We start from the raw sequence: 21,333 nt of genomic DNA on the forward strand, positions 1-21,333 counted from the left end.
TTCCAGAAGATTTGGCAAGCATGATTTCCCCTTCATAAATCCATATTGACTTGGTCCGATCCCGTCACTGCTTTCCAAATGCGCTGCTATTTTATCTTTAATAATTGATTCCAACATTTTTCCCACTACTGATGTCAGGCTAACTGGTGTATAATTACCAGTTTTCTCTCTCCCTCCTTTTTTAAACAGTGGTGTTACATTAGCTACCCTCCAGTCCATAGGAACTGATCCAGAGTCAATAGCCTGTTGGAAAATAATCACCAATGCATTCACTATTTCTAGGGCCACTCCCTTAAGTACTCTGTGATGCAGACTATCAAGCCCCGGGGATTTATCAGCCTTCAATCCCATTAATTTCCCACCTAATAAGGATATCCTTCAGTTCCTCCTTTTCACTAGACCTACTGTCCCCTCATACAATCGAAAGGTTATTCGTGTCTTCCTTCGTGAAGACAGAACCAAAGTATTTGTTCTATTGGTCTGCCATTTCTTTGTTCCCCATTATAAATTCACCTGAATCCGACTGCAAGGGACCTACCCCAGATGCTATTTGTAATTTCCAACATTTTTTTTTAAGCCCACAAAGTAGATCATTTCTAGTTAACTGGAATAACAGTGATCCACAGAAACGTCTATCTATTCCCCTTACAATTGAATCCCCTATCACTATCACTCTCCCACTCTTTTTCCTGCCCTCCTTTGCAGCAGAGCCAGCCACGGTACCATGAACTTGGCTGCTGCTGCTCCCCCCCCGATGAGTCATACCCCTCAACAGTACTCAAAGCGGTGTATCTGTTTTGCAGGGGGATAACCGCAGGGGATCCCTACACTACCTTCCTTGCACTGCTCTTTTGTTGGTCTTCCATTCCCTATCTGGCTGTGGACCCTTTACCATCACCTTAAACATTCACTCCCTCCACCATTGACCCATGTGGTTGCAGTATGTACCATCTCCAAGATGCAATGCAAAAACTCACCAAGGCTTCATAAACAGCACCTCCCAAACCCACAATCTCTACCAACTAGAAAGGCAAAGGCAACAGGTGCATGGCAATACCATTACCTGCAAATTTCCCTACAAGTCACTCACCACCCTGACTTTGAAGTATATCGCCATTCCTTCATTGTCGCTTGTTCAAAATCCTGGAACTCCCTCCCTAACCGCACTATTGAGTATTTTCACCACATGGACTGTAGTGGTTCAAGGCAGCAGCTCACCATCACCTTCTCAAGGAGAATAAATGCTGGCCTTACTAGTGCCACCCACATTCCAGGAACGAAAACATTTTTTTTTGAAACAGCAGTTAGGTTGGACACAGTCAAATATTTCCTCAATCCTGTTTAATGTGAGCAGCTTATTTGTACTAGGCATTTATATAAACAAGACTATTGCTCAGATTTGGAAACTATGGCCCCAAGTTTCCACACGTGGCAAAACAGGTGCCCCTCCGAGCTGGGCGCCTGTTTTTCACGCCGAAAACGGCACCTGAAAAAAAAACGCTATTATCGAGCGCTTTGCAGCTCGATGTCTGGTTGGCGCGGCGCACAGGGGGCGGAGCCTACCACTCACGCCGATTTTGTAAGTAGGAGGGGGTGGGTACAATTTAAATGAGTTTTTTTCGTGACGGCAACCATGCGCATTCGCGCTGTCTGAAGGAAACATTGGCACTCGGCCATTTTACAAAGTGCTGCAGGAACAGTGAAAATTCGTTTATTGAACCCTTGCGATCCTCATCCTCCTCCTCCTCCTCCACCAATGTGTAGACAAGGTTTTTTTTTTAAGCCTACAAAAATCTTCACTTGCTCCATTCTAAGTTAGTTTGGAGTACATTTTCACTGTGGAAACTTTCAAATTAGGCGTCAGTGGCCAGACACGCCCCCTTTTGAAAAAAATTCTGTTCAAAAGTGAAACTGTTCTACCTGACTAGAACTGCAGAAAACTTAAATGTGGAGAATTCCGATTTCTAAGATACTCCATTCTCCACCAGTTGCTCCTAAAAATCAGGAGCAAATCATGTGGAAACTTGGGGCCAAAAGGTCCATTGATTAGGTATAATCTATATATTGGGTAGATTAGCATTAAACAGGGAATGATGGATTATATTATCAAAAATATATGTTACTTCATTCTGATGTGCAATAACATCCATATACAGGGCTACCAGTATGCAACTGTAGTTCCCACACATTTAGGTGGGGCACTTGGTGATTAAGCATTTGATTGTTGAGATATTTGAAAGAGCACCAGCCATAGCAATTGTACTCTATTGCATGGTAATAGGAGAAACAACAAGGGTGCAGTTTCATTGTGAGCTCGAGGTGACGTTTGACATGCATTTGTGGTAATATAATACATTATGCCCTTCAATTCCATAGCTTTTTATTAATATATTCAGAATTTGGTGTTCAGCTAGAGTGGAAAGCTTACATTCACCAATAAATGCACGATAGATAAATCTGAAGATATATAGGTGATTCTATAGCTTTTCCTCAATTACCTGTTGAAGTGCAGAATCCTTTAAATAAGGCGATGATGCCAGAATGACTCATCATGGTCAAAGTTTATGAAAAATACTTCGTTCCATTAGGATGAAAAATACACAGATAAGTCAATTCAATCCAAATTTCAAAGACAAAAGTAAGATCACGTTTCAGAGCACAAGAGGACATTGAAAGAGTCAATTCAAATAAAATGTTTGTTATTTATAGGGTTTAAAAAAAGTCTGGAAAAATTCTTGGAAACTATAATTGCAGTTAATGACATCAGCAACAAGGAGGCAACTAACATTATGAGAGAATGCTAATTCTGTCCAAACTGTAAAAACAAGAAAAACATGGAGCAGCACATGACCAGTTATATGATTTCATGCCTTTTATTTAGCAAATAGCAATTTGTAACTTGTAACTATTTTTAGAGCCCACCGTTAGTGAAGGTTTATTGTAATTAGTCCAGCCATCAAGAGTAGCCAACAAACAAGCTGCTATGACTACACTTCCTCACTTAGGAGAAAAAGCCACTGCATGACAGGGGTGGCTCGGGGGGTGGAGCAGAGAAAGAGAAACAAGGTTCTGTTGAATGATTTCACCTACTTATCAACTTCTGCTCCCTTCCCCACCCCAGATGCTATTTGTAATTTCCAACATTTTTTTTTAAGTCCACAAAGTAAACCTTAGATCATTTCTAGTTAACTGGAATAGCAAAGTGATTCACGAAGCATGCAAAATATATGATTGAAATGGAGTGTAAGTATGAAGATCTGAATTTTAAACATTTAATTGCTGATGTAGTTGCTAAACTGGACTAAATTGAGAAGTACAAGAGATACCAACTGTAAGAAATACTCCAATTTGGAGAATATGTAGCTTTAATTCTAGGAAATCTTTCAATTTTCATTAAAGTTTTGTTTTGGAATATTCTTTGGCAATAAAAGTTGCACGAATTAAAAGACAGATCAATATAACCTAGAGTGTAACCTCTACTATGGCAACTATTCCAACATGAGTAATTTGCTTCCAGCATGTTCAAAATGACAATGGATTAGCTCTACCATACAAGATTGCATAAGTCTAAGTCACTGACCTGTCTGGTGCGAAGATTATTTAGTTGTACGATATACTGTTGGGGATCATTGTGCAGATTCACATTATTCAGCTCAGTCATCACTTGAGTCACTTCCTTATCCGCATAGAAGAACTGAGCCAATGGATGTGGGTTGGACCTCTGTGAAAACACACAAAATACAAGTGTCAAAGTGGTCCAGCGAGATCATCCCACTACAACATCCTATTGTGGCACGTGAAAATACACCTAAACTCTAGCGGTGATTCAAACCAACAGGATCCTGACTACTTAGTGAATAACCAATAGTTACAGGCTCATCGGAATTCATTTTGCAGCAGAGGAATAATGGGAGCAAGAGATTCTGAATCAATGGTAACTAGTTAGTGAGTTATCTGCACAGAAGATTATAGACTGTTCATGCAATTTCTGTTCCAAGCATTTTCAAATAATAGCCCACAGAAACCGTAATTTGATCGAATTTAAGTGGAGCTCTTGATGTAATCTAAAGCTATTAGTTTACAGTCTTATAAAAAGGTTTAATATTCACTATTATTCATCTATTACTTCTTAATATACTAGCTGAAATTACATCAAAGTCATTCCAAATGTGTGTACATTACAAATCTATTATGATATGGAATGTATTTACTGCCAGTTTGTTTCAGCAAAGGATGATGGAAAATATTACTGGTTTGTGCTTCATTACCAATCCTCACCAGAAAAACAAGAGTAACTGAATCAAGGAATTGTGATGCCAATCCTAACCCGCTCCCATAATCAGTGTGTTTGGGGTTGCACACCATTTGGATCGAGAGATCAGATAAATATAACAAGCACTTAAAAAAAAAACCCTCCTTTGCACTCAGTGTAGCCAAAATTTAATAGGAAATGTAACAATATTACAACTTGTATTTATATAGCACCTTTAACGTCGTAAAACATCCAAAAGGTGCTTCACAGGAGTGTTTTAAGACAAAAAAAATAAATTTGACACCAAGCCACCAAAAGAAATTACGACAGATGTCCAAAACCTTGGTCAAAGAGGTAGGTTTTAAGGAGCATCTTAAAAGGAGGAGAGGTAGAGAGGCGGAGAGTTTAGGGAGAGCATTCCAGAGCTTGGGGCCCCAAGCAGCTGAAGGCACGGCCACCCATGGTTGAGCAGTTATAATCAGGGAGGCTCAAGAGGGTAGAATTTGAGGAGCGCAGACATCTTGGGGGTGAGGGGGTTGTGAGGCTGAAGGAGATTAGAGATAGGGAGGGGCGAGGCATGGGATTTGTAAATAAGGATGAGAATTTTGAAAATCGAGGCATTCCTTAACCGGGAGCCAATGTAGGTCAGCAAGCACAGGGGTGATGCACCAAGTCCTGATCACACGAGTTTTGGAAGGCCTCAAGTTTACGTAGGGTAGAATGTGGGAGGCCAGAAAAGAGCGTGTTGGAGCAATCCAGTCAGGAGCGTGTTGGAGCAGTCCAGTCAGGATGTAACAAAAACATGGATGAGGGTTTCAGCAGATGAGCAGAGGCAGGAATGGAGACGGGCAATATTAGAGGTGGAAATAAGTGGTTTTAGTTATGCCACGGATATGTGGCCAGAAAAATATTAAAGCAATAACTAATCTTTTACCTTCCTTCTCGTTCTGATGGCAAACTTGCAGTTCAGCAAGATTTTAGCACAGTAGACAGTAAATTCTTGACTCCCTCAATATTTAAAAACCCCTCTTTGCTAAGTCCTCTCTCGAATGGTGTCAACCTATTATTCTCGATCAGACCAACATCCCTAGCACCGACCACACTCGACCAGCTCCGTTGGGCAAGTCACATTGCCCGACTCAAGACTTCAAAATCAAGCGCTCTACTTGGAACTCCTACACGCCAAGCGAGCCCTAGGTGGGCAGAGGAAACATTTCAAGGACACCCTCAAAGCCTCATTGATAAAGTGCAACACCCCACCGACACCTGGGAGTCCCTGGCCAAAGACCGCCTTAAGTGGAGGAAGAGCATTTGGGAGGGCACCGAGCACCTAGAGTCTCGTTGCCGAGAGCAAGCAGCAAACCAGACTCCCCATCTGCCCTTTCCTTCAAGACTGTCTGTCCCACCTGTGACAGAGACTGTAATTCCCGTATTGGACTGTACAGTCACCAAAGAACTCACTTTTAGAGTGGAAGCAAGTCTTCCTCGATTTCGAGGGACTGCCTACCGCTGACACTCAAAACAAATGTTGACAGCATGTTGAAAATTAAAATGTCAAAATGGCGCATGCATAACATTCTTCCAATATTCAAAATATTGAACAGTATAGATACCCATAATATCTTCCAATACTCCAAAATGCAAGCTGCTGTAACTAGTAATATAATGATAGCAACACTACTCGTACAAGAAATAGAACAGCAGCAGAATTAACTATCATTTCCCGTATTTTAAATAGAAAGATATACCAAACTGCCACTGGTCATAAAGATTTATAATTGTGCTCACCCCGCCATTGATTCCAAAACAGTTTGTTTTTGAAAAGATCAGCCTTCATCATCAGGGTTTATAGCCAAGGCTCAGTGGATAGCACTCTTGCCTCGGAGTCAGAAGGTTGTGGGTTCAAGTTCCACTCTGGAAATTGGAGCACATAATCTGTGCTGACACTCCAATGCAATACCGAGGAAGTATGAGGCTGTCAGAGGGGCCATCTCTCAGATGAAACGTTAAATTGTCTGCCTTCTCAATTGGACATAATATATCCCATGGCACTATTTGAAGAGGAGCTAGGGGAATTCTACACTATTTACACTTCAAAAAGTACTTAATTGGCTGTAAAGCACTTTGAGATATCCTGAGGTCACGAATGGCACGATATAAATGCAAGTCCTTGTTTTCAATGTGGGATGGAGAGGTTCTTGAAGATTCCATATAAAAATTGCATGAGCCACTTTAAATATTGGACTGGGGAAAGATTAGGGAATACTGTTGGAAGATCCATGGCTTGAGTACAATATTTGGTCTTTATATAAAATATACATGCATTCTTTCCATTGTTTTAGAATGAAATTCCTGCTTTGTTTCATGGAATGTATTTGTTTAAAGTTCTCACCGAGGTTTTAAAATAGAGAACAAATGTCCAATTGGCAGGAGGATAAAGTATACAGAGCATATTTGTTTTTGAAACAGCTGTGTTATATGCAGCACTTAAAAGTTGCATTGAAGCACACCTGTTTGTATCAAATCATATAAAAATTACCGCTTGCTTGGTTTCAAGAATCATGTTATGAAAACACTGCTCTGTATTTTGAACTCAAATTGAAGCTGGTTATATAAAAGGGTAATGCAGTCCATTATGACAATCATTGAGGAATAATACTACACAATTCACCATAGATTTTAATCTCCCTTCACTCCACTATGTAAATAACAGTTCACTATCATTGTGGAACAGATTTAGGGATAAAGGACTAATAATGTTAGCATGATCTTATTGAGAGAGTATGAAGAATATTGGGAGTATGTTACATACAGAACTAAAAAACTCCCAAATGCTGAAGTCTATGAAAAAAATACTGCTGAAAATACACAGCAGGCTGGTCAGCATCTGTAAAGAGAAAGACAGCAACACATGTGGGATGTGCGCCCTCCATCAGAACTGAAAATTAAATTGAACAAGCATTTTAATAGAATGCAGGGGAAGAAAGGGATGGGGAAACAATAGGGTGTTGAGTCAGAGGTGTTTGAGTGACCCATCACCTGTTTAAAAGTTAAGCAAATTGTAAAAGATCTCAGTAATGGAATGAGAAGACATTAAAAACACCACAAAGCAATGTATAAATAGCTAAGATGGTGAGAGGTCCACCAAAGTATGGGAACCCGCTATGCCTGTCTTTATGTAGGTTATATCAAATACTCTGTTCTAATGCTGCTCAGGTCTGTTTCCCGACCTTGCCTTCCGTTACATTTATGACTGTGTTGCTTCTTGCTCGAGAACTTCATTATCTCTACTTCCACTCATCCCTCAACTTCATGATCCATTTCAGACTCTTCCCTTCTGAAATGTCTTTGTCTCCATCTATCTCGGGTAGTGGGCTTTCCACAGACATCGACTACAGGCCCACATACTCCCACAGCTGCCTGGAGCATGCTTCTTCCTACCCTGCAATCCAGCCCTTTCTCCACATCCTTTGAATCTTTTCTGATCATTCCACATTCTGCACAAAAGCACCTCTCCTTTTCCTCAACTACAGTTCCCTCTCAGTGATTGACATGATCCTTGATGACAACCATCCCATTTCTGTGCCACTACTCATGTCGTCCTCCTCCTCCTCCTCTTGCAAATAGGATCTACCTTGTCCTCCCCTTCTATTCGTCAGATGACCTTCCACCACCACCACCAAGATAATGCTACCACCAAGCACACCTTGCCCTCACCTCCCAATTTTTTGAAGGGACTACTCTATTGGCAATATGCTTGCGCACTCTTCCACCACTGCAACTTCTAGCTGCCCTTTCCCAGGCTTTTCCTCTGCAACCACAGCAGATGCAATACTTGCCCATTCACTTACTGCAACACAATTATCCAGAGTGTCAACTACTCCTTCCACATAAAACAATAATTTATATGAACTTCCTCCAGTATGTTGTATTCACTGCTTATGGTGTAGTCTCCTCTATAAATCAGGATTAGGAAACCATTTTGCAGAACAATGGTGTTCTGTTCAGAGGCTAATCCAGACTTGCCAATGGCTCACTCCTGTAACTCAGCTTCTTATTTCCACTTGGACCTCTCAATATTTGGCATCACACTGTTCCAAGCAAGCTGAAGGACAGTCTCATTTTTTTTCCCAGGACACTCTGCAGCCCTCTGGTCTCGACATTGAGGGGCCAAAATTGCTCCCCGACCAAAAAGTAGGCGCACTCACCGATTCAGTAGTGATTTCTCCGCCCCAATCCATGGGGCAGAGATTGGACCAATATTCAGGTCTTTGGCTTTTTATTTCTGGTCAGGGTGGTATTGAGGGGCGGAAGTGCCCTTGGAATGGGGCAGCCATGTCGCATTGTGCTGACGCGCCACAACACCCCTCCCCTTCAGTTAAAGGGGAGGGCCACTGCGAACTCTGCAATTAGTTCAGTTAAGCCCACTGGGCCACCAGGGAGGATTTCGGCCAGGCCTGTGGCCCGGTACCCAAGAGGGGGTGCCAGGCTGCCTGCCTGGCCAAACCCGTGGCCACCATTGTCAGGCCGACCTCGGAGTCAGCCAACAATGTAAATAACATGATGACTGTGGCAGCTCCCCTTTAAAGATGGATGCGCTGCCCAGACACACAGCGCTTCCCAACCGGGGCAAGCGGTCAGTGGCACTGACCAGAACGCCGCTCCCACGGGGCAATTTCCCACAGGAGGCGGAAAGGGGTCGCTGGTGGTCAGTGTGCTGCCCATTGGGGCGGCAGCAGTGTTATGGATGTAAACTTGTAAATACCATGTCTAACCACCAGGGGGCTTATCCCCTGGAGTTCCAAGGGATCCCACAATCCCTTGGAGCAGCTGTATATAAGGAGGCCTCACAGGCTGGAGAGGCACTCAGATCTGTAATAAAGGTCTACGGTCACACCTTTGAGCTTGCAGTATCTAGTCTGACTCTTTATTCAAGACATAACACACGAGTAACGTGGAAAACAGTTCCTGCCACTTCCGGCCTGGGGGCAATTTTGGATGGGTCAACCCATCTGTCTGCCCCCAGTCGGTGAGGCCTATCCGCTCCATTACCACCTCTTAGAGGTGGTGATGAGCCTTAAGGAGGGGGGCAATTTTGGCCCCTGACTTTCTTAACTTAAGATCTTAACTATATGTCCCATTTTCTTTATGGCAATGAATGATTTGGGTGGGGGGGGGGGGGAAATCATTTTTTCGATATCTTGGAGTGGGGGAGGAAGGTTGCCCAGGTGTACATCTTGTTACAACACAGTTCTGGCTGAGGGGGCTGCGTATCTACACCTTCAGTGTTAGCCTGATTTTACTCATCTGTGGTACTAATAAACCACAGTGATGGAGCACTCCAGTTTTCATTTTAGATTTGCATCTGCAGCCTTTGTTACCCCCCCCCCCACCCCACCCATTTCCTTGGGGCAGGGGGCACTCTCACTGTCTTGGCTATTTGCAGGCTTTTACTTTAAATTAAAAAAAGGTCTCGTCATTGACTCATGGATATATTTTAACATTTCCTGTTTTTCTTTTAAGCAGGTAGGTCATTCAAAACATTCACTTCCTCTCAGTGATTGGAGTATCTGTTATTTCCTCCCCCCTTCAATTTACTGAAATGCTTGTTTGCATTCAAGTTTTCCCTTTCAAGCGGACCAGCTGAAGACCTATCCCCAGGGCTTTACGAATACCATTCTACTGATTGACCCAGGTGAAGATAACACGAGTGAATGATTGACCTTCATTATGACTCAGTCCCTGTGGGGAAGGAGAGGAGAAATAACAATTTCCACCAGTGCGTTTTCCTTCAGTTGTACAGTTGAGATCAACAACTTGCCAAGTGGGGTAATCATGGCTGGAAACAAACAATACAATAAGCTTTGAGTTCCAACTTTCTGCATTACCCATCACCTTCTCAATGATAGTTACTGACATAACAAATCTTTCACCAAGTACAGTACTCTGTAACGGGAGTGAGACAGTGAACCAGATAGCCCTCTTACTATAGGCAGTGGAAGATTCATGCGTAGCCAGTCAGAAAGTGCAGGTCTATTTGTCATAGATTTAAAAATAGGACTTGGAACACCAGACTGCAAAACGTCCTACATAAAGTGAACTACATGTCAAAAGAAATTGCCTGGAACACTTTAAAAGGTTGACAATGGTGTGCTATGTCAGTGAACAGTAAGGAAGTAATTCAAAAGTAGTCCAGGGATCTTTGTCCAACAATCTTCTGTGCATGACTCCTTCCGCAGCCAAGATTAATGAGGGGGTTTGACAGGGTGGATGCAGAGAGGATGTTTCCATTAAATGAGGGAGACTAGAATTAAGGGGCATAATCTTTGAATAAGCGGCCGCCCATTTAACATTGAGATGGAGGAATTTCTTCTGAGGGTTGTAAATCTGTGGAATTCACTGCCTCAGTGAGCTGTGGAAGCTGGGACATTGAATTTATTAAAGACAGAAATAGACAGTTTCTTAAACAATAAGGGAATAAAGGGGTTATGGGGAGCAGTGGAGCTGAGTCCATGATCAGATCAGCCATGATCATATTAAATGGCAGAGCAGGCTTGAGGGGCCATATGGCCCACTTCTGCTCCTATTTATGTTCTTAGGTTTTTATGCAAGATCTTGGCATCTAATTTGGAAGCAGAGTGTCTAGGAATGCTCATAATATTGTGTACACAATGGAGTCGAGCAGAACATAGATCCTCAAAATAAAATATAAGGGGAAAAAAAGTTTAAAAAAAACATATGATCCTGATAGAGATAGCAATTGCTTTTGAATGTTGCCAGTTTGTTTTATTAAAAAACACACTACTTGTGCCTCTTGAAGGTGCTGCCCAGCAACACTCCCATACTGCCCTGTGCAATGAAATAGACCCTATTTGGAATCAGCAGTCATTGGCATCAATCCCCAAAACAACCTGTACAAAGAACAATTGTCACCAAACACAGAATCGGAATCTAAAACATGCATACAATGAAAGCAATGTCAAAGTAAACACCTAATTACTAAGTAATGTACACCATTTTACAAAATGATCAAACTTTTAAAAAAAGCAGAACACTCAAGTCACTTACGGGTTCAGACACAAATCTTTTAAAAGTATTTGGACAAGTTGATAAAGTTGTGAAAAAACTTACAAGAGCTTAGGTTTTATAAATAGGGGCATGGAGTATAAAAACAAATTAAAATTGTGACCCTTGGTCCTCCCTAATCTATTTAATTAGAACAAACTGTCAACCAGAACACAATCTATTCCCGTCATCATCTTATAAACCTCAAATCAGGTCACCCCCAAGTCTACTCTTTTCGAAAGTGTAGAAGCCCAACTCTATTAGCCTTTCTTGATAGAAAGATGCTTTATACTGGGAATTGGTCGAGTGGCCCTCCTCTGCACCTTTTTCCAATGGTGAAAGAAATTCCCCAAACAACATGCATGAAGCAATATGTCCCTCCCCCAATTTTCTTTGTGGGGTTGGGGAGTGGAATGATTAAAAAGAAAGCCATGAAGTTTAGTTTATAAAAAAGTAAAGTACTCAATACTGCAGAGTTGACAAGTAACTAGTAGGACAGAGTCAAGCCATGTTTCAGGTTTGCTTTTTCATATCGTCTTCAGCATACCAAAGGTGCTCTTGAAGTTAGGGGTTTGGCGCATATGCACTAAGTCGAGGTCAGTTTCAAAGGCGTAATGATTGCAAACACTGCCAGTCGCTGTCATCCAGACTGCAAATTCCGGGCCTATTTCTTTTTTTAAATAAACGTTTCAGAATTATAAGCACCCTGTTCTTTGTCTAAAAAAGATTACATGCAACCATCAGGTCAAGCATCATTACACAGAACAACTGAATGCATACGAACTGTTTGCAATGCTATCTTTCTAACATAAGACAGACACACACAATAGTAACCTTTTTCACACCCATAGTACGGATCCACCCTTTTACAAAAATACATACTTCCTCTGCAGGCTGAAATTGAATACTGTGGTCTTTGTAAAGAGGTGACAAGGAAAATGGCACCACGAGTTTAATTAAAATCACAAAAGTAAAATCCATCAGCCTCGAACCTGCTCATTTAAAAAATAATTCTGCTTGAGCCTCTCCACACCTCATAATACAGACCTTACACATTCTAGTTCCTATATGCTTGTGCAAAATACTGGTTTACATAGAAAATAGCAGTAGTAGGCCATTTGGCCCTTCGAGCCTGCACCGCCATTCAATATCATGGTTGATCCTCTATCTCAACACCATATTCCCGCTTTTTCCCCATATCCCTTGTTTTGTGTGTCTATAAATCTATCTATCTCCCTCTTAAATATATTCAGTGACTTGGCCTCCATAGCCTTCTGTGGTAGAGAATTCCACAAGTTCGCTACCCTCTGAGTGAAGAAATTTCTCCTCATCTCAGTCCTAAATTTCCTACCCGACATCCTGAGACTGTGAGCCCTTGTTCTAGACTTCCTAGCCAGGGGAAACATCCTCCTCGCATCGAGTCTATCCAACCCCGTCAGAATTTCATACATTTCAATGAGATCCCCTCTCATTCTTCTAAACTCTGGTGAATACAGGCCTAGTCGACCCAATCTTTGCTCATACAACAGTCCTGCCATCCCAGGAATCAGTCTGGTGAACCTTTGTTGCACTTCCTCTATGGCAAGTATATCCTTTCTTAGGTAAAGAGATCAAAACTGCACACAATGCTCCAGGTGCAGTCTCACCAAGGCCCTGTATAACTGCAGTATGACATCCTTGCTCCTGTACTCAAATCCTCTTGCAATGAAGGCCAACATACTATTTGCCTTCCTAACTGCTTGCTGCACCTGCATGTTTGCTTTCAATGACTGGTGTACAAGGACACAGGTCCATCCCACTGTACTTCCCAAGCCATCACTATTTAAATACTTTGTCCTTATGTTTTTCCTACCAAAGTGGATAACTTCACATTTATCCACATTATACTTCATCTGCCATGTGTTTGCCCACTCACTCAACCTATCTAAAATCACCTTGCAGCATCTTTGCATCCTCCTCACAACTAACAATCCCACCTAGTTTTATGTTGGCAGCAAACTTGGAAATATTACAAGGACAAATTTATTCCTACTCTCGGTTTCCTGTCAGTTCACCAATTTTCAATCCATGCCAGTACATTACCCCCAATCTTGTGTGCTTTAATTTTGCACACAAACCTCATGTGGGACTTTATCAGAGGCCTTCTGAAAATCCAAATACACTACATCCACTGGTTCTCCCTTATGTATTCTAAAGATTGTTTCGGGGAAAAGCTTCAGGGCAGATGCAAGGCAATGAGGTGGCGATCACAGCCATTACAATCTGACAGGCCCTTGGAAATTGACAGCTTGGGAGCTTTCCCACCTTCACATACTTGGAGAATCAACACCAACTCATGGCTGTGTAAATTGTTCAGTTCGAAGCAATTGTTCCTCTACACAAGATTGTAAGGAGGCATGTTGATAGTCCTAAAAGGCTCAGAGAGATGACAGCCCATCCTGTATATAAGCAGAGGACCATAGAGCAAGATTTTAACCAAGTTGGTACATCTGTGTGAATGAGAAACAGAGCATGTAATATAACCCAGAGGTGTTAACCAGCTCCCCCTCTTCCTCTCCCATAATGTCAATTAAAGTCAAACAAAAAAAAAAAGTGTTGTTATACCCAAACTGAGGCATATCTTTGGGAATGAAATTTTTTTTGACTACTCAACATCAGGTACAGCCCAGGCATATTTCAGGATGGAGCTCCTCTACTGCACCAGTGTGATGTTTACCTCTTCTCAAATGCTTTGTGACCTCTTCGTGAGATTTTCAATTTAGTGCCCACTGTAAGTGATTTTGTGTAATGGGCTCGAACTACTCAATTCAAATTTCCCAAAATCAATTTTATACAAGGCCCTAATAGCCATCAATCTGGACTGGATTCAAACCCAGGTCTCGGAGCACTGCATGCGTACCTTCACCACATAGCAGTTTAATGCAGCGGCTCACCACCCACACCTTCTCAAGGGCAACTGGAAATGGGCAATAAATGCTGGCCTTGCCAGCGACACCCACATCCCACGAACAACTTAAAAAAAAAATTTCAATGTGTTGCTCAGTCGTCTGCAAATGTCGATTTTTAAATAATTTTGATGAAATTGATGAGGTGAAACACAACTCAAATGATAGAACCCTTATATTAGAAACATAGAAAATAGGTGCAGGAGTAGGCCATTCAGCCCTTCGAGCCTGCACCACCATTCAATAAGATCATGGCTGATCATTCCTTCAGTACCCCTTTCCTGCTTTCTCTCCATACCCCTTGATCCCCTTAACCGCAAGGGCCACATCTAACTCCCTCTTGAATATATCCAATGTACTGGCATCAACAACAAATACACAATAGTGCATTTCCCCTTTCTCCATGTCTCAAAGGTTTGCATTTGGTATCCACAAAAGATGATATACTCCCACTAATGTATTCAAGAAGGCACAATGACGACATATAGGCAAATGAAACAAAACATGATTTTCCCCCCCCCCCCTTATGCACCACCTAGCATTTGGCCACTACCCTGTAAGAGGAAAGGAGCTTGAAATCATGACAGATTTAACTTCACAATCTTGTTACAAACTTGGATAAGCTTGGGACAGAAGTAGATGACGACTCATTAGGTCCATTATATTACATACAGGAAACATTACGTACAATCAACTGGCTTGACATCTTCTTCTGACCAGTCAATAACAGAGCATCCCAAACCATTTGGCCTTCCGTCGTGGCAAATGTGCTAACACAATGAACAAACTGGCTTTAGATGTACTCCAACCACAGGTTTCATAAGCCAATACTAGCTTTGCATTTACATCCCTGGTGACAGGTTGCGAATCTGCCCCAAGGCGTCAACAATTTCTGACAAGAGGATTGGTTACACTATCACATAATTACTGCAAGAATTATCAGGGCCTGCGCAATCATTTCATCCCCAGAAAAATGATTCAGAACTCACCACAGCAAGAGATTAGTAATCATCAGACCGCCTACTCATTGTGAAGTCTGCAGAATACTATGATTAACCAAAAATGCATATTATTTGACTAATGCCTCCTTTCCCTTAAAGTTGCTAGAATGTGGTCAGAGGTGAGTGAGTATCAAAAAATTTATCTTCACTCCGATTCCCCAATCCAGTCCCTATCCACTTACATCAATCGTTCTTCTGATGCACTCTCCCTCTAACAAATCCTAGTTTTCTGGACTCATCCTTTTCTTTGGTATGGTTGTACAGTTGCTCTACACCTTCATCCATCACCAAGCCAGCCCGAGGGCCTCCCATTTCTTGTTGGGCCACTGTTGAAACTACATTCATCTGCCTGGCTGAACTGGTTCTCATCCTGAACAAGTTCTCACTTTCTCCACATAAAAAAGGTCTTGCTGCACAAATCCACATGGATTCTAGCTATGCCTATCTTTTTGTAGATATGTTGAACACTCTGCTCCAATTCCTACTGAAGCCCTTTCCCTGACCTGGTTTGCTGCTGCATTGATGACTGTGTTGGTGCGGCTGCCTGCTCTCACCCTGATCGAGCATTTTATTAACTATGCTTGAGACACTTATGTTTATGTGGTCCATCTCTGTTGCTTTAATTTCCCTTCCCACTCTGATCTCTTCTTCTACATTATGGGGTCTCCCTGATAATGGAGGCAGCATGAGCCTTGAGCAGCTGGAGGGAGATTTAAACATCAGCGTCTCCCCGACAACGGAGGTAGCTCGAGCCTGGAGCTATTAAATGTCCCATCAAGAGGACAAAATGAGAAATAAAAAAGTAATAAAATTATGACATCACAAGAATGGAGGACAGTGATTGTTTCTTCTAGATTAACTGAATCACTGGACAGGGAATGAATCTTGACAGTTAATAACTGATTTAATTCGCTTCAATTGCTGATTTTCTAATTTTAAACTTAACTTATAATTATGGTATATATTAATTTTGTTTAATTATAATTCATCTTTATTATACTGATTTTACTATTGTATACTCCTTATTGTATTATTTACAATGCAATTTGAATTTTTTTAAATTGTTTGAAAAGTTTTTTCGCCTGTGTCTATCTGCACATGCATTTTGGCTGCTACTTCAGACCCGAGCCTTCACCTCTTTTTACACTTCCTTCTCACGCTTTTTCTCTTTCCCTTAAAAGGTCAATATCTAATGTGTTGTAAAATTGTTGCAAAGCGCCTTGGGACGTTTTACAATGTTAAAGGCACTATATAAATAAAAGTTATTACTATTATTCCAATGAAACTCAATGCAAGCTTGAGGAACAGTACTATATCTTTCCATTAGGCACTCTGGCTTTAATAACATTAGACACTAACGTTAGCTCCTACTTGTTTTACAGCTGGAGTTGCAGGTGTTGACATTTTGGGGCAGAGGAAGGTGAATTGACACTTGTGACACAGTCCCCAGCCTGAGTGTTGGTAGAGTAGTCTGCACTCGGGCTCCAGTGGCTAAGAGCATGGGGTCCCATGAGTCACCTGGAATCATGAAGCCATTGCTTCTCGACTACCAGAACACACCATTGCTTCTCAACTACCAGAACACAGCTTTTGGACTAAAGTTGATTTTATAGGTTCCATTTGAAATGTTTCCACTTCTACGACTTATTTTGAATGCCAGTCTAGAAAATAAAGGCCTTGCATCTCGGTTTGGATATTTACAACCTAATTGCTAGTGGGTGAAGGCCAACAGTGCAAAACTCTAATTTTTCAATAAGAAAGCAATCTAACTCAAAAGGCCACAAGAGTGGCAGATATGGGAAATGAAAACACCTCAAATGGTGCATCTGGGCATGCTATTTACAGTTTGAAATGATGGGGGGAAAAAAAAAAAGAGAAGATCCTTTTCTGCTTGGTTGCTAATGAGTTACTTGACCTGGAAAAGGTTTTTGCTGACCCTAGAATCAGAATGCAGTCCCTTCCCTTGCACCAAAATTCCTCCCCTTAATAAGCACTCAATTTGTCAAAAGCTACAAATCACTAAGCGAAACTGTTTCAAGATTGTTTTTCAATGCAAGTTGGAGAAATAGTGTAATACTCCTTGTGGGATGCCAGTCATTGTCTACTGGAGGTGGTTCTGCAAAATGCTTAGGAATCTACCCCATTTACATTGCAGTGCAGATTACCAAGCAGCAGCAGCAATGGGGAAACAACTGTTCATGCACAATTAAAGACTCCCGCTTGCGACTTTAGATTTCCGCTACCGACTTTTACCAACAGTCAAGGGAAGGTCTGTACACGCTAAAAATACATGCATCCCGTCTACGATGAGAAAAATAGTGGCCTGTGGCAGGAGTCCAAGCAACAACCTTTTATATTTGCAATCAGCAGCAGTAAGCCTCTGGCAGAGCGACAGAAAGTTATCTTTTGTGGTGGGGTACTGGAAGTCACCTCACATATTATAATATTACAGGAGCAAAGTCTTAATATATATGCAGCTATAAAGACTTGCATTTATATAACATCTTTCACAACCTCAGGATGTCCTAAAGCACTTTGCAGCCAATGAAATACTTATTGCAATGTAGTCACTGTTGTAATAAGAACTAGGAGCAGAAGTAGGCCATTTAGTACGATCATGGAAAGCAAAGAAAGAGCATGATCAGATCAGCCCTTTATAGCCTGATCACTCAAATCTGTACCTCCACCTTAAATATATTCAATGACCCAGCCTCCACAGCTCTCTGGGGCAGAGAATTCCACAGATTTACAAAATCTCTATAATTTGTTAATGTAGAAAATGCAGCAGCCAATTTGCACACAGCAAGCTCCCACAAACAGCAATGTGACAATGACTAAATCATCTGATTTAGTGATGTTGATTGAGGGATAACTACTGGCTAGAACACCAGGGATAACTCCTGCTCTTTTTTGAAATAGTGCCATGGATCATTTACATCCACATGAGTGAGCAGACAGGACCTTGGTTTAATGTCTCATCTGAAAGAGGGCACTTCAGACAGGGCAGCACAATACTGCACTGGAGTGTCAACCTAGATTTTTGTGCTCACATCTCTGGAGTGGGACTTGAACTCACAACCGACTCAGATGAGAGAGAGCGCTACCAATTGAGCCACAGTTGACACATTGGGAATCAATTGCAAGAAACCACCAGTTTATTTGCATACAGCCAAAATCATACAAATTTTCTTGCAGACAATCTAAAATCTATCAATGGCCAATATGAATTGTGCAGGATTCTATCATTCTAAACCCAAACAGGATTGCCAGACAACTGAGTTACATGCAACTGGATTTGACTGCAATCTGTCTTTCAGACAATACCAAATCACTTAACATGAATGAACTAAAGTCAAGTCTTATTTTATATGGTTTATTTCAGCAATTATTCAAGAAGTTTCAGAATAACTAAACTTTCTTGCTCAAAAGAACATAACTAATTTTTGTGCAGAAATTGAAAAGAAAGATAGCAGCATGTTAAAATAACTAAATGTGGACAGGAGAGGGAGAGTTAAAACAAGTCAAAACAGAGCATGGTTGGTCACCGCCTACTCAGGTGATTCATAAGCACCAATAGTTTAGATGAGAAACCAGTCCAACTTGCATGTCAAGCAATTGTGAAAGTTGTAGTAAAAAGGAGCTTAGAATCAGGCCAAAATTAAATTTATTTTACTTTATCTCATTCCATATATAAAGAATAAGAAATGATGTTAAGTTAATTATGGCCCATCACAATCTTTTAAAATTTCACTTGGACTGAATTGGAATGCAACTTGTCTACCTTTAAATGGCATACACTATAATTGTCCACACCACTCCTAGGATAGGGAGGAGACAAATCATTTGAGGTTACAGCTCTCAATTGTTATGAAATGCTACCAACTAGAAAGTGCGTGTGTAGATGTGGGGCGAGAACAGGATTGGGTTTGGCTATGAGGCCCTCCATGGTCAACTACCCTGGTGACACACACCTTCAGCTCACACATGAAAGATTACTTTAGGGAAGGTATGAAGGGCCTGTTGTTACTTGTGGAACTCTGCCCAAGAGTTTGAGTTTGCATCTTCAGGGGAGGAAAAAAAAATTGCAAAAGCTGGTTTAGTTAAAATGGAACGACTAAGTAAACACACATTTCACAATAATGCTAGAAATGCAGTGACCAACAAGGCAGAGCAGACACATAGAGTAACCAAATTTTGCCAGATATCCCCAACCTAGTCAACTAAGTTCATTAAAAAAGTTTTAAAAAATCACAAATTAGGCAACTTTTCCTAGTACACATGTGCAAAAGACACAGAATGAAGAACCATGGTAGATTGATTCAGATCTGAAAAATTGGTTGATCTGAAAATTCATGAACAAACTTGCTGGCAAATTATGGTCAGGACTATGAATGTGATATAATTTACATTTGACAGTACAGTGATTCTATTAGGCAAGCAACTGAAACAGTTAAGAGAAATAGATGCAAATATTCATTTAATTGCAAAAGTGGATTACAGACTGGTTCCCATGAAGTCATTATGAAATCTCTTCCTCTTGTCTTATCTTAGATGTGACATTACCTCCACTAAGTAGGAATACTATGTTGACATCTTAAAGTGAACAGTAAAATTAATTGGCTTCAAACCTTTCTAAAATAAATCAAAGTTGATGCAGTATGCTGGAGTTCCAATGCATTACTGATCAAGCAGTCAAGGTGAGCATACTGAAAGCAGAACAGGCACTTCCCAACAGAAGAAGTGGCAGATAAAAATAAAATAAAGAGCCAATAATCTCTGGCTATGTCACAACTGGAGTGTGCCAAAGGATAACTTGGAGTGTTTGTTTGAAGGAAACAAAATATTAAATTGCCCAGTAGCTGCTATATAGAAAGTCAAATCTAAATCAAAATCTTTGAAGTAGATTGCCAACCCACAGATATTATAATTCAAAAATTGTAAAGTTAATAAAAGTAGCTGAAAGGCCAAAGTCATAGAAAAAGCACAGCAAAGGCAGAAACAAGTAGAAGCTTTAAAAATTGAGAGATGAATGAAATAGAAGAGTGGGAAATTGGAGTGCACTGTAGAATATCGTCTTACCTTGGGTTTGTGGAGCCATCTCTTCACTACAGCAGGCAGCATGTTCAGTTGCTCAGAGCTGCTTTGCATTGAAAACTGACACTTTAAGCAGCTGGATCCACAATCCTGACTTCTGTTGCTTAGGATCGGTTTCAATTGTTTTTGTGCACTCTCTCAAACATGGTGACATCTCACTATCACATCCGTTGGCATATCTCAGACCTCTCTCTCTCACTGCCACAGGTTGGTAATTGCCTCTCCCTTGAATAGGCTGGTAATTTTTCACTTTCTTTCCATGGGCAGGCTGGTTATTCATTAGTTTCTCTCCATGGGCTCACTGTTAACTCTCCACTTTCACATGGGCAAACTGCCAGCTCCCCCCTCTCGCGCTCTCTCTCTCTCTCACACACACACTCAGTCACTCACTCACTCACACACAGGTTGATAACGCCTCACACTCTCCCTTGACCAAACAAGTAATTCCTCACTTCAGTGGGCAGGTTAGTAATTCTTGATCTGGTGAGACATGTTCTCTCAGGTACAGGGGTGGTCCACTATCTCTCAAGTACTGTGCCGTTTCCTGTTCAAGTACTCCAATGTCTCAACCGGCTGTTAACTTCGCTGAAAAAAAGTTTCTTGTGTTGAAACTGGAGTGAACCTGCCCTCTCACTCCATCCCTATCGTTCCCCTCTGCTCTCCCATTGTCCGCTCAGTCCACACCCGCCAGCCCCTTCTGTCTTCACTCTGCCTGTCTCTCCCTCACCACCTGACGCACTTACCTATCTCAATCATAATTTACGCGCTGACGCGCCTAAATTAGCCCCGCCTTTCCGTGCACGGCTCCGCCCTCCAACCCGTGGCCCCGCCCATAGACCGTCCAGGTGACGGCGCAGTGCTGCCATATTGGTAAAGGGAAGCGTCCCAACACCTGGAGTGTGACTTGGTGCTTTCAACCCAAATACTTAGGCAGCAAGTACTTCTGCAGCAGTTTTAATAATAAGACAAGATGAGT

The 21,333-nt window shown here is 41.5% G+C and overlaps 1 protein-coding gene across 1 annotated transcript in view; it reads right to left on the bottom strand.

Annotated features, from left to right (window-relative positions):
• Positions 1-21,057, bottom strand: part of LOC139262095 (lateral signaling target protein 2 homolog) — a 55,265-nt gene extending 34,208 nt beyond the window's left edge. The window contains exons 1-2 of the mRNA XM_070877249.1: positions 20,343-21,057; positions 3,581-3,721 (exon numbers count right to left, since the gene is read on the bottom strand). Coding sequence (XP_070733350.1) covers positions 3,581-3,721; positions 20,343-20,411 — 210 coding nt within the window. The 5' untranslated portion in view covers positions 20,412-21,057. The remainder of the gene's footprint in view (positions 1-3,580; positions 3,722-20,342) is intronic.
• Positions 21,058-21,333: the final 276 nt, after the last annotated feature.

Source organism: Pristiophorus japonicus, chromosome 4 (genome assembly GCF_044704955.1).
Source record: "Pristiophorus japonicus isolate sPriJap1 chromosome 4, sPriJap1.hap1, whole genome shotgun sequence".
Taxonomy (NCBI): domain Eukaryota; kingdom Metazoa; phylum Chordata; class Chondrichthyes; family Pristiophoridae; genus Pristiophorus; species Pristiophorus japonicus.